Raw genomic sequence first — 27889 nt, forward strand, 5'->3', positions numbered from 1 at the left:
GTACAGTCTGATATTTCACTTTTTATTTTCCGGCATGTATTCATTCATTTATTTTATTACTTTTATATTGGCAGAATATTCTGCCTCTTATCCAATCCTGCAAGTTAATACAGCGGTATTGGTCATAATACAATTATTTATTTTGTATATAATAATTTTGTATTACTATTATTATTCTCTCACTGTTTTTGTTTTATTTTTGAGCTAAATGGTAATTACTCTTCATGAGCTGTTACCCTTTGGCTCACCTACACATTTTTCAACACACTTAAATATATGTCTGTAATTCACTTATGTTACACAGCAATATCGATTCTCCTATATCTATATAAAGTTAAGATTCTTTAACTAATCTTATGATATGAGTGTAATGATAGACTCTGGTATCCGCATCTTTTATTTACTTACATCTTCCACGTCTGTTCCTGTCCAATGAGGAGCGCACGTCTTCTGTGGATTCTGCCGGCATGTGCCTGGCCTCGTTCCCGCCCCTTCAGCGCACTGCGCATGTCTGGGATCCCTGTACGCGTCGGGGATCCTGGGTGTGCGCTATGGCGTTTGGGGCTGGAAGTGGGGCTTGCCACACTTCCGGTTTCGGCAGAACGCGTGCGCAGTGAGAACTCCGGACATCAACAAACACTTCTGTCAGCTGCTGCGTATACTATTTAAAGCAGCAGCTTTACTGAGACAACAAGCCCCTTGAGAAAGCTCTATGCGAAACGCGCGTTGGGGTCCTGTGCACGGCTGTCAGACTTCACCACTGATTGTCTAATGGGTAAGACTCTTTACTGCTGAAGGGGAGGAATGGTGCATTTGCTGTCTTTAACAAGTCACATATTAGCACCTTACTATATCTACGCTATTATTTGATTAGTGCTGATTTTTCTTTGAGATAAATACTAGTGCCTCCGTTCCCCTATTTATTCCATGTGCGTTACTATTATGTATACTTGCAATTGAACACGTCTTCCCATTTTTTATATAAGCTGTCTGTTCATACCGTGTATGTTCACTGGAATTATAACAGTGTCCTCATGTCCACTTTGTACCATTTTAAACTATTTTTCTATGTATTTGTTATTCCGTGTCATTAAAGTAATATTTTAATATATGGCTTCTAAGCTCCTTCTCTTCTCTCAGGTTTATACTCCTCTATGTATGTGTTGTGGTCTATCTTGATGACATCTTGATTTTTTTTCCAGATCCAATGACACATCGGAGACATGTCCGTCAAGTTTTGCTACGGTTAAGGGAGAATCGTCTGTATGCCAAGTTGGTGAAGTACGTGTTTGAGAAAGATTATCTTCCCTTCCTGGGCTACATCATCTCAAATCAAGGTATCAAGATGGATCCTGAAAAGGTAAAGGCCGTTCTGGAATGGCCACGCCCTCAAGGCTTGAGGTCCATACAGCGCTTCCTTGGATTCGCCGATATCTACAGACAGTTCATTCCAAACTTTTCCGTACTGACTATAATGACGGGGTAGGGAGACAGACAGGTGATCACCTATTCTACACGCCACTCAGTCCCTGCCTACTTGCAATGGCCCGTCCTAGGCGACGGCGTACAACTGGGTGATGGTCCCTACTCTCACTATGTGTACGACAGAAAGACAGACAAGGGTACAAAGAAGCTAAGGGAAAAGGGGCAGTTGCCCACGACAACACCGTGAGCAACAGAGTAGTGAACGAGCCGAGTCAAACCAGGAGTGTACGAGGTACCAAACGCAGAGCAAGAGAGTAGTCAATAAATCCAGGGTCAATATGAAGCAGAGGACAAATAGTACAAGCAGCAGCAGCAGAGCCAGGAAACAAGCAGAATCATAGGCAAAGGAGAAGCAGGAAATGAAGGTATAAATAGACAGAGGGCGGGAGCTAGCTCCGTCTGGCCAGGCTGTGATAGGCTCTCCTACTCCTCAGCCTCCCAGCCTGAGTGGAGGACGAAGGAGTCACTCTATCAGACTTAGGAGCAGGGGCAGACTGACTAACCACGGACGTCGACACAGAAGCTGTGTCTGGCAGATCCTTTACAGTACCCCCCTTTTATGAGGGGCCACTGGACCCTTTCTAGGTGGACCTGGCTTATTGGGGAACAGAAGATGGAACCTCTGGAGCAATACCCCAGCGTGAACATCCCGGGCGGGTACCCAAGTCCTCTCCTCAGGCCCGTATCCTCTCCAATGGACCAGGTACTGGAGGTAGCCTTGGACCATCCTGCTGTCCACAATCTTGGCCACCTCGAATTCTACCCCTTCAGGGGTGAGAACAGGGACCGTACGTTTCCTAGAGGGAGCCAAGGACGGGGAGCAGCGTTTCAGGAGGGAGGCATGAAACACGTCGTGTATTCGAAAAGACGGGGGTAACTCCAGTCGGAAGGAGACAGGGTTAAGGACTGCAATGACCTTGTACGGCCCTATATACCGTGGAGTTAATTTTTTGGACGGGACTTTAAGGTGCAAATTTTTAGAAGACAGCCACACCAGATCCCCGACCACAAACAAGGGGTTAGCAGAACGTTTACTATCTGCCTGAGTCTTTTGTATGCTCTGGGACGCCTCTAGGTTCTTCTGAACCTGAGCCCATACTGTGCACAGTTCTCGATGAATGACCTCTACCTCAGGATTGTTGGAACTACCAGGTGAAACAGAAGAGAACCGTGGATTAAACCCAAAATTACAGAAAAAGGGGGAGACCCCTGACGAGTTACTGACCCGGTTATTAAGGGAAAATTCGGCGAGGGGAATGAATGAGACCCAATCATATTGACAGTCAGAGATAAAACACCTTAAATATTGTTCTAGAGACTGATTAGTCCTCTCAGTTTGGCCATTAGTTTCAGGATGGAAGGCAGAGGAGAAGGACAGATCAATCTCCAACTTTTTACAGAAGGCTCTCCAAAACAATGAAACAAATTGTACCCCTCTATCAGAAACAATATATCAAGGTAGCTAACGTCTTAGCATTGGGTAGTTTCATGAGGGGCACAAAGTGGCACATCTTACTGAAGCAGTCTACTACAACCCACACCACCGACTTGCCTTGAGATGGAGGCAGATCGGTGATAAAATCCATGGAGATATGGGTCCAAGGTCTCTGGGGAATGGGCAAAGAACATAGTAAGCCCGCTGGTCGGGACCTGGGTGTCTTGGACCTAGCACAAATTTCACAAGCGGCGACGTAGGCCTTAATGTCTTTAGGCAACCCAGGCCACCAATAGTTTCTGGCAATGAGGTGCTTGGTACCCAGGATGCCTGGATGGCCAGATAGTGCAAAGTCATGATTGTACCTGAGTACCCTTAGCCGGAATTGCAGGGGAACAAACAGCTTGTTTTCAGGAATGTTCCCGGGAGACTAAGTCAGAATCAACAGAGGAAATGATTATACCTGCGGGCAAAACACAAGCAGGATCTTCCTCCGAAGGAGGGCTGGCCATGAAGATACACGACAGTGCATCAGCTTTAATATTTTTAGACCCAGCCCTATAGGTGACCAAAAAGTTGAATCTAGTAAAAAATAACGGCCATCGAGCTTGTCTCGGGTTTAGCCTCCGGGCAGATTCTAGGAAAACCAGATTCTTGTGGTCGGTAAGGACCGTTACCTGGTGCCTAGCCCCCTCCAGGAAGTGGCGCCACTCTTCAAATGCCCATTTAATGGCTAAGAGTTCGCGGTTGCCAATGTCATAGTTACTCTCAGTGGGGGAGAACTTCCTGGAGAAGTAGGCACAGGGACAGAGATGGGTGAGGGACCTGGTACCCTGGGACAAGACAGCATCCACTCCCACCTCGGAGGCGTCAACCTCCACGATAAATGGCTCCATTTGGTTAGGCTGAATCAGCACTGGGGCCGAGATAAAGCACTTCTTAAGGACCTCAAAAGCCTGGACCGCCTCAGGAGGCCAGTGGAGGAGATCAGCACCTTTGCGAGTGAAATCCGTAAGAAGTTAGCAATAAATCTCCTGTATTAATTAGCAAACCCCAGGAAACACTGTAACACCTTCAGGGAGGCAGGTTGGACCCATTCAGCCACAGCCTGAACCTTGGCAGGGTCCATGCAGAATTCATGAGGAGTGAGGATTTGACCCAAAAATGGTATCTCTTGCACCCCAAACACACATTTTTCGGATTTAGCAAACAGTTTGTTTTCCCGAAGGACCTGGAGCACCTTCCTGACATGCTCAATGTGGGAGGACCAGTCCTTGGAAAACACCAGTATGTCATCAATGTACACTACAAGAAATACCCCCAGGTAGTCTCTTAAAATCTCATTTATGAAATTCTGGAAGACCGCGGGAGCATTACACAACCCAAAGGGCATGACGAGATATTCGAAATGACCTTCGGGCGTGTTAAACGCAGTCTTCCACTCATCCCCCTCTTTGATGCGGATAAGGTTATAAGCCCCCCGTAGATCAAACTTAGAGAACCATTGGGCCCCCTGAACCTGATTGAAGAGATCAGGAATCAAAGGAAGGGGATACTGGTTCCTCACAGTGACCTTATTCAAGTTTCGGTAATCGATGCACGGCCTAAGACCACCATCCTTCTTCCCTACGAAGAAGAATCCAGCACCTACCGGAGAAGTAGAGGGGCGAATGTAACCCTTGGCCAGGCATTCCTGGATATACTCTCTCATGACTTCAAGTTCGGGACAAGAGAGATTAACACCTTCCCGACCGCCCACTGTCTTTTGACGTCAGGCGGTGCGGGTGCTTAATCTACAGAGACGTCTTTTGGCGTCGCTGCAGTTCAGGCTGATGAGCGCTCGTGTGAGCACTCATCCTCTAAGCAGGAGCTGTTACTAACAGCTCCTGATCTTAGAGCAGCCTCCTGAACACAGCTGGGGTCGGCACACATTAGGACCCCAGCTGTTTAACCCTTTGATTACCGCGGTCCGTGACCGCGGCAAGATCAAAGGGAATTCCCCTCTTTGATCGCATCACCGGGATTCCAGTGATGCGATCAAACAATGGGGAATCCCTCTGCAGTCAGCCCTGGGGACCTACAAAGGACCCAAGGGCTGTCTGTTCCATGTGCCTGCTGTTCGGGCACACTATGTGCTGCCCGATCAGCAGCCTGTGTCATAGTGACACAGTGTAATGTATTAGCGTACAGGAGTATGCTAATACATTACAAGTAAAAAATAAAGTTACAAATAAAGTTATCCCTTGATGGGATTAAAAAAAAAAAAGAAGTAACAAAACAAATAAATTAAAAAAGTCCCAAAAAGAGTCTTTATTTTCCATTTAAATACATTTTATTGCCCCTACACTAAATAAAAACAAAAAACCTACGCATATTAGGTATCTACACGACCGTAATAACCTGAAGAATTAATCTAATGGGTTATTTAGCGTGAAACGTGAACGGGATAAAAAATAAACAAAAAAAACTATTCCGAGAATCGCTATTTCCTATATTCACGCCGTAAAAAAGTATTTTTTTTACCCCCAAACTGGGGGAAAAAAAATACTATTTCTCTCGCATAAAACAAGGCCTCATACAGCCACGTCAATGAAAAAATAAAAAAATTATGGCTGCTGAAACGCAGAGAGACAAAAACAGAAAAATTGAGCTGGTCATTAAGGTATTTTCAGGCCCGGTCATTAAGGGGTTAAATATCCTACCATTAGGGAGCTTAGCTCCTGGTACCAAATCGATTGCGCAATCGTACTCTTTATGAGGAGGTAACACTTCGGAGGCCTTTTTAGAAAAAACATCTGCGAAGTCCTGAATAAAGTCAGGTAGAGTGTTCACCTCCTCAGGGAGCGAAGTAAAATTAACAGAAAAACATGACGTCATGCATTCATTACCCCATTTGGTAAGGTCCCCAGTATTCCAGTTAAACGTGGGATTATGCATCAGCAACCAGGGTAGGCCTAAAACCAAAACGGACGATAATCCCTGCATCACCAGTACAGAGCACTGCTCCAAATGCATGGAGCCAACAAGGAGTTCAAAAACAGGGGTATGCTGCGTAAAATAACCATTAGCAAGAGGAGTGGAGTCGATACCCACTACCGGGACAGGTTTAGGCAATTCAATCAATGCCATAGCTAGAGACATAGCAAATTCCACAGACATAATATTAGCAGAAGATCCTGAATCCACGAAGGCATTGCCGGTAGCAGACCTACCGCCAAAAGAGACCTGAAAGGGAAGCAAGATCTTTTTAGGTTTCATATTCACGGGAAATACCTGTGCGCCCAAGCGACCTCCCCGATGGTCACTTAGGCGCGGAAGTTTTCCGGCTGCTTATTCTTACGCCTAGGACAGTTGTTCACTTGATGCTTGTCATCCCCACAGTAGAAACAGAGACCATTCTTCCTGCGGAACTCTCTACGTTGTTGGGGAGACACGGAGGCCCCGAGTTGCATAGGTTCATCAGAGTTTTCCGTGGAAGAACGAAGCAACGGCACCTCGGGAGCCATCATGGGGGAGCAAGAGGAGAAGGCACAAAAACATTCAAGTCGTCGTTCCCTGAGACGTCGGTCAAGACGTACCGCTAAAGCCATTACCTGATCTAGAGAGTCAGAAGAGGGATAGCTAACTAACAGGTCCTTCAGGGCGTTCGACAGACCCAATCTAAACTGGCACCTCAAGGCAGGTTCATTCCACCGAGAAGCTACACACCACTTCCTAAAGTCCGAACAGTACTCCTCAACGGGTCTCTTACCCTGACTTAAGGTCACCAGCTGACTCTCGGCAAAGGCAGTCTTGTCAGTCTCGTCATATATGAGCCCGAGAGCAGAAAAAAAAGGTCAACAGAGGAAAGCTCAGGGGCGTCGGGAGCCAAGGAGAAGGCCCATTCTTGGGGCCCGTCCTGGAGCCGGGACATAATTATACCCACTCGCTGGCTTTAGTGGGGCTTTAGTCGGAAATAGAGCCTACAACTCTCCCAAAAGGAGAAAAAAGTGTTCCGGTCCCCTGAGAACCGGTCAGGCAACTTGAGGTGGGGTTCAAGAGGTGAGGTGGGGGGCACTACCAGGATAGAATCATGCAGGTTGCCCCTCTGAGTCAGGGCTTGGACCTGTAGGGAGAGGCCCTGCATTTGCTGAGCCAGGGTCTCAAGGGGGTCCATAGTTGTGTCAGGGACCAGGGTAGAAAAGGTATATGGGCCTGTGATTATGTAATGACGGGGTAGGGAGACAGACAGGTGAGCCTAATCTACCCGCCACTCAGTCCCTGCCTACTTGCAACGGCCCATCCAAGGCGACGTCGTACAATTGGTCGACGGTCCCTACTCTCACTATGTGCACGACAGACAGACAAGGGTACAAAGAAGCTAAGGGAAAAGGGGCAGATGCCCTTGGCAACACGGTGAGCAACAGAGTAGTGAACGAGCCGAGACAAACCAGGAGTGTACGAGGTACCAAACGCAGAGCAAGAGAGTAGTCAATAAAGCCAGGGTCAATATGAAGCAGAGGACAAATAGTACAAGCAGCAGCAGAGCCAGGAAACAAGCAGAATCACAGGCAAAGGAGAAGCAGGAAATGAAGGTATAAATAGACAGAGCACGGGAGCTAGCTCCGTCTGGCCAGTCTGTGATAGGCTCTCCCACTCCTCAGCCTCCCAGCCTGAGTGGAGGACGAAGGAGTCACTCTATCAGACTTAGGAGCAGGTGCAGACTGACTAACCACGGGCGTCGACACAGAAGCTAGTTCTGGCAGATCCTTTACACTGACATCTCCTATCTCTAACCTCACCAAGAAAAGCATGAACGCTAAGGTGTGGACTCCTTAAGCGGATGCCGCATTTAATAGCCTGAAGAGTGGCTTCACGTCAGCCTCTATCCTCCATCATCCAGTTGTTTCTCTTCAGTTCTCGTTGGAGGTGGACGCCTTCTCTGTCGGTGCTGGTGCACTCCTGTTCCAGAGAGATTCCAAGGGCAAGTCAATGGTATGTGGCTATTACTCCAAGCTCTTCTCTACCGCAGAACGCAACTATTCGATTGGGGATCGGGAGTTACTGGCCATCAAATTGGTTCTGGAGGAGTGGAGTTCATCCCATCTTGATATTCACAGGCCACAAGAACCACTTATCTCCAGATGGCCCAACGACTGAATCACTGCCAGGCCAGGTGGTCGCTGTTCTTTGCCCGGTTCCATTATGATTTCCACTACCGTCCAGCCGACAAGAATGTGAGGGCCGTTGCCTTGTCCAGGTTGTTCGAGACAGAGGATGCTATGGAGTCTCCACAGAATATCATTAATCCATCCTGCATCATCCCTGTCAACCCTCTGCAAGTTAGAGACATTCCCCCAGAGAGGGCTTTTGTGCGTCTGGTAGACAGAAGAAGAATCCTCCGCTGGGGACACCGTTCCAAACTGGCAGGGCACGCGGGTGTCCGTAAGACCCAAGACTTTATCACTCATCAGTTCTATTGGCTCACGCTGCCCAAAGACATCACAGACTTTGTCTCCTCCTGCACGATATGCGCAGCAAATAATCTTGCCCACTCCAAACCGGCAGGCCTGCTCCAGCCACTGCCTGTGCCCAATGCTCCCTGACAGCATATTTCTATAGACTTTGTCACGGACCTGCCTCTCTTTGCTGGTTGCAGTACAGTCTGGGTGGTGGTGGACCGATTCTCCAAGATGGCTCATTTCGTTCCACTGACCGGCCTACCATCTGCTTCCTGACTGGCCAATATCTTCGTCCAACACATCTTCCGTCTGCACGGCTTGCCTCTGCATATTGTGTCGGATCGGGGGTTCAGTTCACCTCAAAGTTCTGGAGAAGCCTGTGCGTACTCCTCGTTGTGAAGTTGGACTTTTCCTCTGCCTACCATCCCCAGTCCAATGGTTAAATCGAGAGAATAAATCAGATTATTGAGAACTATCTATGACACTTTATCTCCCGGCATCATGATGACTGGGTGCAGCTGCTTCCTTGGGCTGAGTTCTCCTACAACAACCACTTTAGTGATTCCACCGCTAAGAGTCCATTCTTCATTGTCTATGGCCAACACCCTCGAATACCTCTCCCTGTTTCCACTACGTCCCAGGTGCCTGCAGCTGACTCTACATTCAGGGACTTTCTACAAATCTGGCAGCAGACCCGATCTTCTATTCTGCTAGCGGTCGACCGCATGAAAAGAAAAGGCAGACACAAGAAGACGAGAGCCTCCTCAGTTTCTTCCAGGTACTAAGGTCTGAATGTCCTCTAGGAAAATCCATCTGAGGGTGCCATCGTACAAGTTTGCTCCCAGGCTCGTTGGACTCTTCGAGATTTTGCAACAGATCAACCCTGTCTCCTCCAAGCTTCGGCTGCCTCCTACCCTCAAGATCCCCAACTCCTTCTATGTCTCCCTGTTGAAGCCTGTGATCTTGAACTGCTGCTCCAAGACTTCCACTCCTTCCACTGTCCTGGTCAAGTGCCGTGTTGAGCTGAAGTCGTGCTGTGCTGTGTTCCATGCCTTGTCCTAGCCGAGCCTGTCTTGCTACTGTCTGAGCTACCACAGGTACACTATACAAACTATAGACTGTGACCTGTGTCCTGTTGGCCAGCTGCAATACCGTTAAGGTGGTACGGCCCAGTGGGTCCACATACCCAACGTGACAGCACCATACTGCATTGGTATAATATTGAAAAACGGTTAAATGGGAATAGAGAGGGAAAGATAATTGCACAAATCTAAATCTATGCAGTGAGGGTCTGACCAATAAAGTCTGGCAAAAGCTCAATATAATAGCAATCTATTTGCCAGCAACAGATGTGGTGCTGTGCTCTAAAGGGACAACGCACTTTACATACCTTACAGTTTTGCCTTTGAGAGCACCTCATTGCATAGATTTAGAGTCGTGCATTTATCTTTTTCCTCTCTATTCCCATTTCACAGTTTTTCAATATTATACCAATGCAGTATGGTGATAAACATGGTATGATAATATAATGGTGGCTTCTCTTGGCTCAAATACCCACAATATCTCTCTCAGACTGGAGCAGGCAAAACTAAATTGGGTATGATCCAACAAATACCCTAAATGGCATATATAAAGTACAGTTAAGTTTACTGCTCAGACGGCACTGGTAACAGTCCAATATCATTCAGTATGGATACTCTCTCCCAGAAAAATGCAGCGCACAATCCGCAATCCAATGAGGGTGTGGATGGTAATACTTATCCTTGTAGTTCCACCGAGCTCCTTATCGTCTCTCTCCACATTCAAAGAACTCCTGGTAGGAAAAGGATCTTATGTCTCTAATAGATAGAAAAAGGAAGACACATAGTGCAACACCCTCTGAAAAAACATTGCTCCACGCCAAGTTTAATCCATACTCACAGAAGTAACAAGAAATAAAAGCATCAAGGCAAGTAAAAATCTATAAAATTTCTAGGCGGCACGCCAAACAGTCTCGCCCTGGCGTGGAGCAATCTTTTTTCACAGGGTGTTGCACTATGTGTCTTCCTTTTTCCATCTATTAGAGACATAAGATCCTTTTTCTACCAGGAGTTCTTTGAATGTGGAGAGAGACGGTAAGGAGCTCGGTTGAACTACAAGGATAAGAATTACCATCCACACCCTCATTGGATTTCATTTCATTCATTCATTCATTTTTTTGGGATTTTATATATATATATATATATATATATATATATATATATATATTTTTTTTTTTATTTTTTTTTTATCGTATGCCCAGGCCCTTGGCATGCCACGTTTTTATTACATGCGGATATTAAATGCCTTTGAATAGAAATAAACCTTCCGTTTTTTTACAATTTACTGATGGTACTACTCTATTTGTCATATTTTGTAGTAGGCTTTGATTTAACACTGTAAGAACCCTGCAAATATTACTAACATTTGTTGTTTGCCTTCTCCTGACTTTGAACTGTGTGCGTGCAACAAACTCAGCTTTATCCATGACTTATTTTTCTTACTCTCTCAACCTTGCAGAAGCAGGTCTTCACCTGTCTAACACTGCTTCCCCTGCTGCTCTAACTTTTGGTGGTCTATACTTCTCTCATACACCCTGAGAACAGACAGGGTGAAGGAGTAGGCATACTTCTTTCGCCACATTGTACTTTCCCCTGGTCATTCCCCTGGTACCCTCACTCACATTTTCTCCATTAAGGTCCACACCCGCATACACTTGCTCCTATTCTCCCTCCGAGTGGCGGTTCTCTGCCAACCCCCTGTTCACCCCGCCAGTTCCCGGATCACTTTGCTGCCTGGTGTCCCAATTTCCTTTTCTCTGAAATACCTACTATGTGTAGGGGTAACTTTAACATCCCCCTTCATAACTAAATTTCTTTATCTGCCTCCCAGTTTCTATCTTTAACCTTCTCTCTAGGCCTTTCACAACTTACTAATTTTCCTACACATGAAAATGGGAAGTCACGGCTCTGCTTAGTTTCAGACTTTATTTACTCCCCTCTCCCGCTTTCTGTCGACAACCTTCTCTACATTACTACCAAAAATTCACTGCCTCCTCAGGACATACCTACTTGTCAGACATACAGAAATCTACATGGCATCAACACTAAGCAACTCATAGGAGTCTACATTATCCCCTATCTCTTTCCTTTCCTGTCCCATTCTGGTGGCCAAGCATTACAATAAAACTTCAAATAATGCCTTCGATAAAGCAGCCTTCCTACACTTCAAACCTCCCGACAAAGACAGTGACTATTATGGCAAACAAATCAATCCCGCTTTCTTCAGCAATGCTTGAGGTGCGCCGAATATCTGTGGAGAAAATCGCATATTCCAGCAGGTTTCCTCCATTACAACATCATGCCCAAATCTTACAACTCTGCTCTTCATCGTGCCAAACAAGTCTATTTCATCTCTCATCTCCACTCTATCTAATAATCCAAAATGACTCCTTGATACTATTTACTCCCTCCTTAGTCCTAAAATTCAAACGTCTATCACAGATGTCAGTGCAGAAGACCTGGCCACTTATTTTGAAATTAAAATTGACAACATCTGGCAAATTTATCTCCCAGTCCCCAAGTAACAATGATCCCCTTCTCTACTGCACTCTATTTTCTTCACTTTCAGCATTTGACCAATAACAGAAGAATTCTCTAGGCTCCTCTGTTCTTCTTGTCCTACTACCTGCATTAGTGATCCTATCCCGTCACACCTCGTGCAGTCTCTCACCTGCTGTCACTAGTTGTAAAATATTTAACCTCACTTCTGAGAACATTCCCTCCTCTTTTAAACATGCCATTATAACCCTATTACTATAAAAAAAAAATTGACCCGTCCTGCACAGCTAACAACTGACCTGTCTCTAATTTATCCTCCATCTCTAAATTTCTGAAACACTTGGTCTACTCTCACCTAATCAGCTATCTCTATTCTAACTCTCTTTTTGAACACTTTCAATCTAATTTCAGCACTCTAAACTCTTTCAGAAACTACCCTTACTAAAGTCTCAAATGATCTCCTGATGGCTAAGTCTAAGGCCTCATGCACACGACCGTAGCCATGTGCACGGCCATGATTTTCGGGTCGGCCGGCTGCGGACTGCAAATCGCGGGACATTATTTTCAATGAGCCTGGACCGCAGAAGACGGCCGTAATATTACAGGTCCCTTCTTTTGCGGTGCGGGCTCCCGGGCCATGCACAGACCGTAAAAACTACGGTCGTGTTCATGGCCCCATAGGAAAGAATGGGGTCGCAATTCTCCCGTGGATTTTAGGGGGAATTGCGGCCGCAAAAGCACGTTCGTTTGCATGGGGCCTAACGGTAACTGAATCTTCTGGATCTCTCTGCAGTGTTTGACAATCTACACCACCAACTCCTACTCAATATACTTAACTCTATTGGCTTTAAGGACACTGCTCTCTCTTAGTTTTCTACCTATCCCTCTGAGGAGTATCAGTGTATCAGTGTATCATTGCTAGTCATATACCTTTTCGTGTGACATCACCCCTGTCACAAAACACCAGTATAAATACAAAACACCAGTCTGTCTGCTGTCTCTAACATCATGTCCTCTCTCTGCAACTGAATCTTTTTAAAACTGAGCTCTTTGTGTTTCCAATATCAACCAACCTAAATCTGATGTCTCCATCTGAGTGTGTGGTACTACCATAACTACTAGACAGCATGCCTGCTGTCTTGGGGTTATTTTTGACGAAGATCTTTCCCTTACTTCTTATGTTCAATCACATACATGTTCCTGTCACCTTCACCTCAAACACATCTCCAGAATCTGCACATTTCTTACTTTCCTGAGGATAGGCCATCAATTTTTAGGGACTGGACAGCCAGTGTAATAGCACTCTTAAATTAAGTTAAAACCCTGGCGAAGGCTTTGGTTATTCGCACGTCTAAAGTAATATAGTGGCTCAGACGTTTGATTGGTACACTTGAATTTTTTGTATGAGTAGTGAGCCTCCTCAGGGAGGTGTTCATCCGCTGGGGGAAATTGCTCTTTAGCAATCCTATTGCAAGCGTTTCCATGAATGTGGACAATGCAGATCGTTTTTGCCTTATGCCTCTAAAAATATAAAACTATGATTGGATCTAAACAAGGAACAATCTAATTCTTCCCTGTACAGTAGATCTCCTCACTTTAAGATCAACTCCTGACAGAAAAAAATGCATTAAACTGCACGTATGAGGGATTCACAAGCACATAATGTACTCATAAGGCCAGGTTTACGCACAGTATTTAGTCATTGCTTGCCTGTTTTTTGAGGGGCTAAAATGGCATGGCCAAATATTAGTTAACAGTTTATAGTAAAATTTGAAATGTATGGTATTTTAATAGCGTTTTTAGGGTTGGTGGAGTTTTTATCAAAATGCAGCACGCTCCAAGTATGGAGGTTTTTTCAGGTGTTTTTCTCCATAAATATCTCATTCTCAGGAGAAAAGCCCGTACAAAACGACACTAAAATGAAACTAAAAACACATGTAAAAAACACTATAAAACGGATGTCATTTTTTTTAAATGTGGGCTTTAACACTGGCACAAAACCCTGTGTAAAGGTGGCTTGTCCAGTCATAAGAAATTGATGGCCCATACTCAGGATAGGCCATCAATATCTTTATCGGTGGGGTTCCGATTCCGGGCACCCCCACCGATCAGCTGTTTCCTATTCATTCTTTACCTGTTTGTACTATATATTGCCGACAAACTTGTATCGGCAGTTCACAGTATTAGGGTATGTTCACATGCTAGCTGTCATTTACGTGTGAAAAGACAGACTGTTTTCAGGAGAAACGAGCTGCCTCGTTTCACACGTAAATGCTCCTCCTCGCATTTTGCGAGGCGTCTGAGACGCTCGTAAACCTTGAGCTGTGCTTCATTGAGTTCAATGAAGAACAGCTCAAATTACGTGGCAAAGAAGTGTCCTGCACTTCTTTGCCGAGGCAGTCCATTTACGCGTCGTCGTTTGACAGCTGTCAAACGACGACGCGTAAATAACAGGTCGTCTGCACAATACGTCGGCAAACCCATTCAAATGAATGGGCAGATGTTTGCCGACGTATTGTAGCCCTATTTTCAGACGTAAAACGAGGCAAAATACGCCTCGTTTACGTCTGAAAATAGGTCGTGTGAACCCAGCCTTACAGCTTTCGCCCATTCAAGTGAAGGGGAAGCATAGCTTGTACGAGCATTGTGGCCCCTTTACAACAGCTTATTGGCAGGGGTGCTGGGATTTGGACCCCCACCTATCAGATATTAATGGCCTATCGTGAGGAAAGGCATTTAATTCCTTATGACTGGACAACCCCTTTAATAGCAGTTTCTTGGTGACATTTTTGGCAGACAGGCTAACCAACTGCAGCATCTAGATGTTGCCTGTAAATTAATGCCCATTTACAAATATTTGATAAATAAATACTATATTGCACAAATGAAAAACTTACTAGAACATTTTGCAGGAGTAAATTCTCCATTAGGAAGACACGTTCTTTCTCCACCATCTTGTCCTTCTGGTGTTTGATAATTATAGTTACACTTAAACTTCACTGTAGCTCCTTCCACATATGTCGACTGTTTATTTTGGAGATATGCATTTTCCAAATCAGCCTTAGAACTGGAACATTGTCCTAAAAAACACAAGAGCATTTCATATCAGTTCCTTTACATTTTCAGGTACATTTATATAACAGTATTTGCATCCTGTGTTTCACCCTCCTTTAGGCTTAATTTCCATACACTTCTTTTGCAGCGTTTAAAAAAAAAAAAAAAAAAAAAAAAATAATATATATATATATATACACATGTATATATATATATATATATATATATATATATATATATATATATATATATATATATATATATATATATATATATATATATGTCATGTAAAAACGCAGTTTCTTTTTATGTTACTTGCATTTTTCCAGGGTGTTTTTCTTGCGTGAGTTGACTTAAACGAATGTGGTTTAGCGAATTTTGATGTTTGCATCTAACTATACACTTTTTAAAAGGTGTTCAGAAAAGTGAGTGTGGATTAGTAGGAAATGGCTGTGATCATTTGGAATGGGGCGTGGCTTAAAATGCACCAATGTACGCCAAAAATTTTGTTCCGGCCTGCTCTAAGGCCGGGTTCACACGAGCATGTTTGGTCCGTAAAATACGGACCGTGTGTCGGCCGCATTTCCCGGACCCAACACACTGCAGGGAATCGGGCTCCTAAGGGGGCACTAGAGGAAGCATTATTATTATTAGAGGCACGTATGGGGGCACTAGAGGAAGCATTATTATTGTATGGGGCCACTACAAATAAATTATTGCTTTATGGGGCACTAAAGGAGGCATTATTACTGTATTGGACTACAAAGGGTGCATTAATACTGTATAGGGGCACAAAGGGGCATTATTACTGTATGGGGGAACAGAGGGGGCACTATTACTCTGTTGTGGCACTATTACTGAGGGAGAACTTTTACTGTATGGGTGCACTTTTTTTTGTCGAGCACCAAAGCGGCATTATTGTTGTGTGGGGGTACAAAGGAGACACTGTTATTGAGAGGGCACTTTTATTGTGTCGAGTACCAAGGCATTATTACCCTCTTGGGAAGTTTGGATGATGAGTTTGTTTAGAGGGTGAGGTATAGGTGGTGACGTTGCCGGAAAAGTGAGGAACCAACATGTCTGTTTTTAAATTCTGCAGATGTATGTCGTGGCTAGAAGAAGTAGCCAGCCATAGCGGTGGAGGCTGGATGGAGAGGAAAAGGGAAAGTAAACGACTCTAACCGTAGAAGACGTCTCCTATAAGTCACTGGGTGTAACTGTTTTGTAATCACTTATATGGTCTGCAGACTGTCGGTGTAGAACTTCGATCTACCACTATATTGTCACTGTATGGTGGTAATATTGGTCTTTGTACTTTGGTTTTTATTTATAACAGTATGGTGGTATTATTCAGTCATTATGTTGTGGTAATGTGTGGTCATGGTGTGGAGGTATTTTGTCAGTCTCTATGTTGTGGTATTATTCAGTCACTTTGTGGTGAGAATATGTGGTCATGTTGTGGAAGTATTATTCAGTAACATTATGGTAGTAATATTATTCAGTCGCTATGTGGTCATGGTGTGGTGGTAATATTTAGACCTTGTGTAGTGTTATTATTGGTAATATTGGTCCTTGTATAGTAAGTTTTGTTCAGTAACAGTATGCAGATAAGGGCTTGCTCACATGTGCGTTAGAAGGTGTATGTTTGAGAAAGGATCACACTGAGTTGAAACTTTGCATGTGGAATTAAATAGGATAATTTTTTCACTCATTTGGTTGTGCTGCCTTACTTTCTTCTATCTACATTGAAGGGTCATTGGCCTGTGATCCAGGAGACGTGCACCCACCCAAGGTGTGTGTCCAGTGCTGCTGATCTGTGTCTATCTGCGTTAGAAGCTTTGTTAGGGGCCGTCGTCACAGATCTGGCCGAAAATACAGGAAACAATAGCACAGCACGCTGGGCTATTGTTTCTGGTAAGACCGAGGTCACTATGATGGAAACTATATAGAAGCTATTAGGCCCAGTTCACACTCAGTTTTTTGCAGACACAAAATTCTGCCTGGAAAATTCAGCTCCGTATTTTTTCAAGTGGTTTTGCACCACACACGTTTTTTGCTGCGATTTTTGAGCCATTTTTTTTACCTCTTTCTTCAACAGGCAAAGGAAAAAGCGTGAGCATTCTTTGGCATAAAACTGGTCAAAAAACGTAGCGGTAAAAACAAACTCTGTGTGAACAGGGCCTTAAAGTGAATGGAGGTAAACTGGTTAAGAATGGGCCGCTATTCTTGGGCCAGTGCTGTATGCTTGCCCCACAAGCTTAAATATGACAGCCAGCTCCTGCAGACTACCAACCACCTGAACAAAACTAAAAACGTAAGTTTACCTCCAGTGGTGGATTAAGTAGAATATAGGCCCTGGACTGTGTCCTAAACATAGGCCCACATGCACCACCACTGCTGCCCTGCCGCGTCGTGCGCTAGCATTGCTGTGCTGGCATTGCAAAATAGGAGTTATGATTCCCCCAATCTCCAACCATCACTGATACTATTCACCTGTTAGGAGGATGTGTCCCTAAACCGTGAAATGCTAACTCCCATTTGTCTATTAGTCCTGGACTATACAATTACTTTTTGTGGAATACAAGGATTTCCTATAATAGACATGCCAGGAGAGGTAACAGATTCTCTATAAATTCAGTGACTCACAGGTGAAGTCTTCTCGGATTCTTTTTATTCTTTTCTTGTCCATCAGATCCAGACCTCATGATGACTTTTCACAGCCACGACCGATTTCTGCAGAATTTGCCACTCAGATGTCTTCAGCTCCTCAATTTTCCATCATTCACCTATAAATGAAGAAAAAATACTCATGGTGCCACACACTATGCCCCTAAAGATAATAGCACCATACACTTCGCCCCTGAAAATAATAGCACCATGCAATGTGCCCCTGAATACAACAGTACCATACACTATTTCCCTGAATACAATTGTGTCACACACTGTAAACTAAAGCACCACACACAGTGCCCCCTATCAAGTGTCATTCACAAATCCCCCTGTAGATAGCCCTGCGCACCCCTGTCCTCGTTCCCACGCCATCCTCCACGATGCGGGCCTGGTCTTTTCTGATGGTTTCCTTGCCTCGCCATCACTGTTAATTGTATCTGCGCCCATGTCACTGGGGGCTTTCTGCCCAATACACGAAAGAGTTTTGTGGCACGATTCGCGGCAAAAACGTGATGAAACTGCGATACGGTTTTATTCTTTGGGTGGCTATGGCCCCCCCAGGAGCCTAGGGCCCTGGGCGGACTCCCCAAATGGCCCTATGGGGATCTGCTATTGGTTACCTAACACGAACTGCACACATCCATCGGGTGGCCAGCAGACCTCAATATTACGGTCTTCCGATATACAGGTTCTGTCTCTTCACATGGCCCCCACCAAATGCACAGAGTGCACACCTTTTATAGCTCAGTGTTGAGCTGAACTGCAACACCTGAGCTGAAGAGAAAACCTGTACTGCCCAGGAAGGGAATGATAGGGCCCACTACCAACCTGCAAATCATTCCACAAAAATCCTTAGCAAACTACTCCAACTTTCCCTGGGTGGGACAGACACTTCCTGGAGCCTAGTACACATATTAGAATAATCTTGGGAAAATATAGCAATCATCTACCACTTTTTCTGTCCCTGTCCCACATACTCTCCCCCTTTGTTCCAACTTGTAGGGACGGACACTTTTAGCCATCAAGCAGTGTGTTCTGGACAGAGCATCTGCCTTCCCTTGCAGTTTGCCTGACCTGTGCTCCACTGAAAATGTAAAAATTTTGTAATATGAGAAACCACCTTGTGACTCTTGCATTTTGCTCTTTGGCGTGGCTCATCAATGTAAGAAGAGAGTGGTCTGTAACAAACCTGTACTTTCAGCCCAACATGTAATACCTTAGGGATTCTACGGCCCACTTGGTTGCCAAACATTCACATTCAACAATACTATAATTTTTTTTCAGGGGGTGTAAGTTTTCTGCTCAGATATGTGACAGGGAGTTCTTCACTTCCAATCTCTTGTGAAAGGACTGCTCCTAACCCAACATTAGAGACGTAAGTCTAGACTATGAACACCTTTCTAAAATCAGGGGTAATCAAAACTGGTTGTCTACAAAGGACCGATTTAAACTCTTGAAACGCACCTTCAGCCTTTGCGCTCCACTTGAGCATTACCCATTTACTTCTCTTGGTAAGATCTGTCAAGGGTGCAGCTATGCAAGCAAAATTTGGTATGAACCTGCGGTAAAAACCCACAATTCCTAAAAAAGCTCTCACTTGTTTTTTGTTTAAGGGTCGGGGCTAATTGTTGATGGCTTCCACTTTGTTCACTTGAGGTTTAACCACGCCTCTTCCTATTACATATTTTAGCAAACTTGCATCCTCAGGACTCAAAGCACACTTTTAGGGTTAACTTTGCTGCCCTAAGTGAATCCAGTCCTGCCCACACTTTTGGCAAATAACTTTCCCAGTTGTCACTAAAAATTATAAGACCGTCCAGATATGCAAAAAGATATCACTTTTTGATTCCTCAATAATTCTAAGTTCCAATATATATATATATATTTTTTTGTAATTCTTTATTTTAAAGTTTTCCATAACATATGCAAAGAGAATACAGAAAGGAAAAAAAATAAATAGGGGAATACACAGTAAGGGGGGTAGATACATATCTCAAATTTGTCATACCATAAAACAAGTTATCAAGAGTACATAGGCGCATATACAGCAAATATCACACGTTCTCATAACATATTCCTAACATTACATCTGATAGGCTGTAATTTCGTAGAGAACCAACATCCTAAAATCACCGACAACTCTCGTGGAGTCTACTAAGATTTACTACCAGGAGTAATCCAGGTACCCACTGTTCATAGGATTAGGGGGTAGGCAAGAATAGGCACCTTTCGGCGTGGATAAAACAGAAAGAGAAAAGAAAAAGACAAAGAACAAAATAAAATGCACCAGACAGACGTATGTTTAAGAGTTAAGCGCCTCAAACTCTGGAGTGGTACGGAAATCATGCCACTTCTGCCAAGTCTGACAGTGTGAGACAGAGCGCTGGTGGACTGTAGCTATCGACTCTTCCATGTCGTGTATATGTGACATTTCCCTGATCCATTCCGGCACCGTAGGGCTAACAGTACTTTTCCAATGTCTGGGAATCACCGTTCTAGCTGCAACCAGGATGTAGCCCAATAACGTGCGGGCCCATCCCTTGGTTGCCCCCGGTATAATGGATAGGAGTAATACTTCTGGGCTGTCCTCTAAGGTTATGTCGAGGATGTTCTTGATCAAAGATAGTATCGATTCCCAAAATGGGCGAAGGGTAGGGCATTCCCACCATATATGGGTCATCGTACCCCTCGCCAGTCCACAGCGCCAACACCGATCCGATGTAGACGGGTTAATCCGATTCAGAACTGCCGGCACCTTATACCACCGAGACAAGATTTTAAAATTAGTTTCTTGCGCTTTGCATGAGATTGAGAATTTATGGCATAAAGTAAATGCCCTTGACCAGTCAGCGGGTGGAATAGATGCCCCCAGTTCTTTTTCCAAACTTAGGGCATAGGCAGGTTTGGATACCCTCTTCTCTTCCAGTAAAAGAGCATAGACCAACGCTATCGGTCTCGACGCTGTGGAGGACGAGGAGACCAGCGACTCGAATGGGGTCAATTCCCTGGACAGATGAAGGGACTGTTTATTTTTGCTAAAGTAGTGCTGCAGCTGAAGATAGTCCCATTTTGACCGTAAGGACCTGGCGTCTACGGTGACCAACTCTTCATACTGTCTTAGTTGACCCGCTGCCATCACAGTTTTAAACGGGACACCCAAGTCGCCATCACCACCCAGTCTACCCAAAAAGGATGGCTGCAATCCTGGTGCGAAATCCCTGTTCCCTACTACTGGCGTCAACGGCCCATTTCTAGAGAACAGGCCAGTCTTGGCGAGGTACTTGTCCAGGGTACGCAATAGCTCCCCTATTACCATAGGTAAGGACTTAGATGCCATCCTACTGCCTGGTGACCTAGGCGCCCAAGGAAGGGATATCAATGGTAGTTTCGTCTGGGCTGCTTCTAACTGTATCCACCTCTTGTCCGATGGGGTATGAGCGATGTCAAGTAATCTCGCCAAGGTTGCAGCCATGTAATAGAAGAAACAATCCGGTAAAGCCAACCCCCCATTATTTTTCCGTTGTATCAGGACGTGGCGTGCCACGCTCGGCCCTCTCGAAGCCCAGACAAATTTCTTAAAGCAAACATTTAAATCTCTAAATAGCGTCTTAGGGGGGGTACAGGGTAGTGTTAGATATAAGTACAGTAAGCGGGGTAGTACATTCATTTTCAAGACATTGATTCTCCCTAGCCAGGACAACCACTTTCCCTCCCATGTGTTCAAGTCTCGTCTTATAGTTTGTAAGAGGGGAACATAGTTCATGGCATATATTTGCGTTATGTCCGAGGGTATCATTATACCCAAGTATTTAATCGCCCTAGGTTGCCAGGACTGCAAGTCCTGTAAGGCTTCTAGTATCAAAAGATACGTCCAACGCCGTGCTTTTGGTGAGGTTGATCTTAAAATTGCTATGTCGACTATATTCCTCAATAGTGGACATCAATACCGGCAGGGAGATACGAGGTTGCGTGATGTATAACAGTACATCGTCTGCGAAAGCGGAGCATTTGACGTGATGTTACTCCTAATCGCCTGTAGGAGGTGCTCCATGGTTAATGCATAGAGGAGGGGAGATAGGGGGCAGCCCTGTCTGGTACCGTTGTTTATTTTAAAAGTAGAGGATAGCTGACCGTTTATCCTAACCCTAGCTTGCGGGCCCGAATAAAGCACTTTTATACTCTGAAGCATGGATGGGCCTACCCCAATCTGCTCCAGAGTCTTCCACATAAATACCCAGTCCACCCGATCAAAGGCCTTCTCAGCATCAAGTGAGAGCAACATGCAGGGGAGTGAAGTCCGCTTTGCATGGTCTATGAGAGAGAAATATTTCAGAGTGTTGTCTCGGGCCTCTCTGGTGGGGACAAAGCCAACCTGATCCGGATGGACTAGGGATCCCAGCAGGCCCCCCAGCCTATTTGCCAGGAGTTTTGCGTATATTTTTGCGTCTGTGTTTATCAAGGAGATAGGCCTGTAGCTAGTGCACAATTGTGGATCCTTGCCCTCTTTGGGAATAACGGTGATATGAGCTAGTAAAAACTCAGGTGGTGTCGGTGCCCCTCCAGACAGCGCCTGTAAGGAACGTAGCAATGTTGGAGAGATCCCGTCGGACAGTGACTTATAAAAGGCTGCTGTGAACCCGTCTGGACCCGGGCTCTTACCCATTGGCAGCTGTTTAATTACATTAGTTAATGTAAAGGGGGACTCTAGTGGCTCAATATCTGCAGCGGCCAATGTGGGGAGAGCTGTGTCTAGCACGTACTTCGTCAGTGAGCGAGGTTCCCCAGACGGGCTCTGAGGTTCCGGCCAATGTTCTTCCGGGTTTATTTCCCCATTCATACATGGAGCGGGAAAATATTTGGCGCAAGCGAGCATATTTTTTATTGAGCACATGCTGAATTTCCTGTCTTTTTAGGAGTAATTTTTGTAGTGCATCTGCCTGCAGTGTACGTTTATGTTGGGTTTCCTGCGCGTGCAGGTTAGCAAGCAGGGAGGTGAGTTTAGCGCTCGCCTCTTTTTTGAGTCTTGCTCCATGCTTTATAAGTATCCCTCTCAACACGCATTTGAGTGCTTCCCATTTAATTGGTGGGGAGGTAGAATCATCAGCATGATCCTGTTCAAAGTGCGTCACTGCTCTCTCAAGGTCAAGCTTACATAAGGAGTCTTGGAGGAGTGACTCATTAAGCCTCCATGTGAAAGAACCCCTCTGTTTGGGGAGTAAGGCGATCGCACAGAAGACAGGTGCATGATCCGACAACAAGATGTTCCCAATACGTGACGAGGTAATTTGAGGAAGCAAATTATGGTTCGACAAAATGTAATAAATTCTACTATAAGAGTTATGAACGTGGGAAAAGAAGGTGTAGTCCCTGTCCGACGGGTGCGCCAATCTCCATACATCGCAGAGCTGCATGTCATGGAAGAGTTTTTTTTATCTTATTCCGCTTATTATGTGCAATGCTAGATCTCCAAGATGAGGTGTCCCAGGATGTGTTCAGGGGTATGTTAAAATCACCGCATAAAAGCAGGCTCCCTTTCTTAAAGACTTGCAGTGCTTCTAGAGTCTTGATTAAAAATGCAGCCTGATTTATATTTGGGGCGTATAAACGCGCAATCGTGTATATTTGCTCCCCTATCTCACAGTTAAGGAAGAGGAAACGTGCGTTGGGATCCGGTTGGACCTGAAGGACTTTGTGGGGGAGAGATTTGTGAATAAAAATAGAGACCCCTTTTGTTTTACCCTCTGGATTAGTACTATGATACATGGATGTATAATATCTGTTCTTCATGTCAGGAAAATGGTCTGTGTGGAAGTGGGTTTCTTGTAGGCACACTATATGTGCTTTCTGCTTGTGCATTGCATAAAGGACTTGGGACCTTTTCTGGGGGACATTAAACCCCTGTACATTAAACGAGGCCATAGTGATATCAGTCATCCTGTCAGGAAGCGAGCACCTCAAACCACGTCTGTCTTTTCAAAAATGAACAAAAAAATATAGAAGGGTAAAGTAATGGGACAAAAAGGGCAAGGTAAAAGGAGAGGAGAGGAAAAGAAACAAAAACAAGCGACAGTAAATACTGTCAGCAGAATAAGCTATCAGTGAAGCGCACTCGCGCTAATTATTTACTAGTAAACTAGTTTAAACCCTATGGGGGGGGGGTCACAGAAGACTAGACCAGAGAACAATTACTCCCTCCGAAGGACCAGGTCTAACCCTATAAGTCAAACAGTAACATATGCAACAGGAGAATGCAAATGACATTAAGGAGAAAGAAAAACATTGGCAATCACATCAGCGGCCATAGCATATTCACCCACTGGAAGCTGATAAAGAAGCGGGAGTGAGGAGTCAGCGATCCCGGGGTCGTCTCGGCGGAGTGGCCGGTCTACGACGCAGGCGCTGTGGTCTCGGCGATGATGGTCGCTCAGGAGCAATCCTCAGATCCCAAGTGGCGGCAGAAGACGACGTACCCGATGTCTCTCGAAGGAAGCCTTCCCAGGCCGGGAGGGACATCCGCGGCAGTTCTAATTCTCGTAGAAAAGTTGGAAGCTCTTCCGGTACCGCCAGACTTGCCATCGTGTTTCCCCATTTTACGTGGAGAGCAAAAGGAAATCCCCATCTATAAGGAATGTTCCTGGTCTGGAGAACCGATAATAATGGTTTCAAAAGTGCTCTTTGTCGCAGGGTTTGCCGCGAGAGATCTGGAAACAGTGAGATCGTTGCCCCATCGAAATCAACGGTCGTTAGAGCTCTTGCTTGCTGCATAATTTCCTCTTTGACTGCGAAGTAATGGATACGGCAAATTACGTCCCGGGGTCTGCTGGGATCATTGCTGCGGGCTCTGAGCGACCGATGGGCTCGATCAATTTCGATGTGGGACTCCACAGGTTTCTTCATGAGGCCATTGAAGATTCCTCTAAGGGTGGGAAGGAGATCGGCCGTGCGTGTCACTTCTGGAAGGCTGCACACTCGTATGTTATTCCTTCGATTTCTATTCTCCAAATCGTCTTGTTGTGACGCCAGAAATCGTTGTTGTGCAGCTTGAGTCTCAGTGACTCTTTCCAACTCCTGTACGGATTGCGAGATATGGCTTTTAAACTCCTCCAAGTCGTCTACTCGGGCATGTAGCGCCGTGACCTCACCTTCTACTCTTTGAAGATCTTGACGCCAGGCTGCTTTAAGGTCTGCAGCTAATAAATACATGTCATTCTTTGTGGGTAGGAGGGCAAGTAATGCTTGTAGCTCTGGGTGTCCCCTCAGGGTAAGCGCTGCTTCGTCAGGAGGGGGCAGCCCCTGCATGGATCTCGCTCCCACTGCCGTTTTAGGTGGCCAGTGACCACGGTGATCGCGGCCCGGCTCCCTGACAGGTAAGGGGTCTGCCACCACACATGAAAAGCCCCTCTCTCTACTAATGCCTGGTACGGGGCTTGGTTTAGGTGCATACAGCGTTTTCTTCGCCGGTGGGCTCATGACTCTGTCGGTATCTCCTGGGGGTATCGGGGAGTGCCCTGGACTAACAGGTGGAGAAGGCGATGTGTGCTGTATCTGGTATCGTGCAGGGGAGGTAGCCACGTGGTCCTGCGGCTGGGGCTCTGTAACCACCGCCGCCCAGTCTCGCTGACCCGTGGGCTGGTGATGGCGTTGGTTCCATTCTCCTTCCCCCTTATCTGAGGGCTGATCGTCTGGGCAGGGGCCCTGGTCTGACTCACCCTCCACCGAGGTTGTCCCCAGGTTTGGCTCCATTTCCGGATGAGGTGCCTCCGCCTCTGTCTCATGGTCCGGGCAAGATGGCGCCTGCAGGCCTACCAACCCGGCGCCCTCTTCGTCTGGATCTGCCAGCTCCTGGAGCGGCTGAAAAAAGTTGCTGATGGGTACGTCCGAAGTGCCCGGTGTCTGTGGGCATTTGAAGGAGCTACGGGTCTTAGCTTTCCCCATTTCAGCAGTGTAATCTCCCGTTATTCACGGACCTGGCCTGGAGCTCTCTTTAGGTGCGACCGCTCTCCAGTGCGCCTAGCCACGCCCCCAGTTCCAATATATTTTTGGCCTCTTCAGATATAGCTTTTCTATGAGCTTCAGGCACCCTGTATTGTTTTAAATTAACTCGTACCTGTGGCTCAGTGACATAGTCATGTTTTATCACTGAGGTGCGCCCAGACAACTCTGAGAATACATCTGTCCGGAAAACGCCTGTTCCCTTAAAAGGGGGTTTCCAGCTTCTGACAACTGATGACCTATCCACCGGACAGGTCATCAGTACATGATCTGTGGGGGTTAGACACCCGGGCCCCGAACAGATCAGCTGGTCTGATGCCTCCATGCACTGGACGCACATGCCTGAAGCAGTTAGCACTGGCCACGGAATAGCAGCAGACCAGCAGTTCTGCAGCACGGCCGCTATGCTATATACGGAGCCAACTGCTTCCGGCTCTGTACATAGTATTATGTGCCACAACATCTGGTGCCTGCAGGCCACCGGAGCGGCTTGCCGGGGATAGGTAATCAGTTGTCAGAAGGTGGACAACCCCTTTAAGGTTACCATGACTATGGTTCTGGAATCTGGGTGTGTCTGATTTACCTTGAGCCTATCTCTTTTGTCTGTCTTTCTGCCTTCAGGTATAGAAATAGTATTTATACCCAGCCTTCTCAATCTGTCAGTGCTTGTGAATTTTCCTGTCTGCTAGTGTCTTATCAAGCTTCCTACATTCCCTGCACTTCTGACTTCTGGACCTTTTGGAAACGGACATCGGCTTGTCTCTCGCTAACCCCTTGTTTTCTGATTTTGGATTATCTGCTCCCGACCGGTTTTGACCTTTGCTATTCCTGATATCCACTTGCCTTCTGATTTGGACTTTTTGTTTAACCACTGGCTATCTGGTTTCCTGCTCAGGTTAGTCTGCATTGCACCTCCTATTCAACGCTAAACTCTGCTAAGAAAATCTGGGTTCTAAGCAGCAAAGTCCATTCCACCTTGCGGTTGGCTCTGGCAAACACCTTAGGGTTGCCTTAGACACTGTCGATCAGAGTTGTGACAGATTCGAGGTTGCGGTTTATGTGCACGTTCTCTCCCAGCACTCTCCAGCAGCCTTTGAGGAATTGCTTAAATTTCAATTCCATAACAACATCAGTGTTTTTCAAGACAAACACTTTTGTTTCTTGCATCTGAGCCTTGGATAGGGACTCTGGCATACAAACGACTTGGGCAATGTTACAAATGGCGTTTACCCCTGTCACATGCATCTCTGGAGTAACCTTACAATGGAAATTCACTATTGACAGAGTCTCTCTGTCCTGCCACGGTGTGAGCAAGTGTATGTGGTACAACTTCTCTGGCTTTCTCGTACCAGGCTGGTAAACTTTATATTTTACTTCTCCCACTTTCTCAATTATCTCATATGATCCTTGCCATTTTTGTATTTTTTTTGAAGTATTTATGTTTTTAAAAAAATTCCAGTCATAAAAACATTTGTGTAGTGTGATAGATGGCTAGTTGCCATTACTGAAAAGGTTTGACCAATAGAGAAAAAAAAAACATAGCGTAAAATCGTTATAAAGCAGTACCATATATAAAATATGTAGAGCGAGAGCAGGGTAATAAGCGTAGCCAACTGCCACACAGCCATCGAACCAGCACATCCATATATCATTAAACCATATGCGCTACCTGACCAAACCCAACTCCCAGTCCCAGTAATAACTAATAGGAGAATCACACTGCAGTTTCAGATGCCTCAAACCGACGCGCCAAGATTTTTTAAAACTTGTAGGGTCACTTCCTGCTAATATATAACATTTAGTATAGGGGAACATATTTATTAATAAGCTGAAGCTAATGCACCAAACTCTGAGTTATTGTCGCCTTCCAATACATAATAATTACTTTCCTGGCGCAGAACAAGGCAAATCTGAAAAATATTTGATCATAGAAACCCAATACCATTTCATTCATGATACCCAAGAGTTAGATCTGAGGGGTGAGGAGTCTCAAAAAACGGAAGTGGTCATGAAGGAACTCCACAACCTCTGACATTCATGGTGGGACTTTAGGACACAGCCATACACAGTATGCCTGTACCAGATTGGCATCTAAAACATGAGTCAGAATTTGAGGTCTGAATCCTCTGAAGCCTCATCAGTGTATAATAGATCCGGTGCAGAAATCTGTATTGGATTAAAAAATCCCTAGCACTCTCGCACTTTCACTTCCCTTCACTCCTCTGTCAGATCTG

The 27889-nt window shown here is 45.4% G+C and overlaps 1 protein-coding gene across 1 annotated transcript in view; it reads right to left on the reverse strand.

Moving 5' to 3' along the window:
• Positions 1-27889, reverse strand: part of CFH (complement factor H) — a 272806-nt gene that overhangs the window by 139383 nt on the left and 105534 nt on the right. Inside the window, exon 9 of the mRNA XM_075833420.1 lies at positions 14837-15019. Coding sequence (XP_075689535.1) covers positions 14837-15019 — 183 coding nt within the window. The remainder of the gene's footprint in view (positions 1-14836; positions 15020-27889) is intronic.

The sequence above is a fragment of the Rhinoderma darwinii genome, chromosome 7 (assembly GCF_050947455.1).
Source record: "Rhinoderma darwinii isolate aRhiDar2 chromosome 7, aRhiDar2.hap1, whole genome shotgun sequence".
NCBI lineage: Eukaryota > Metazoa > Chordata > Amphibia > Anura > Rhinodermatidae > Rhinoderma > Rhinoderma darwinii.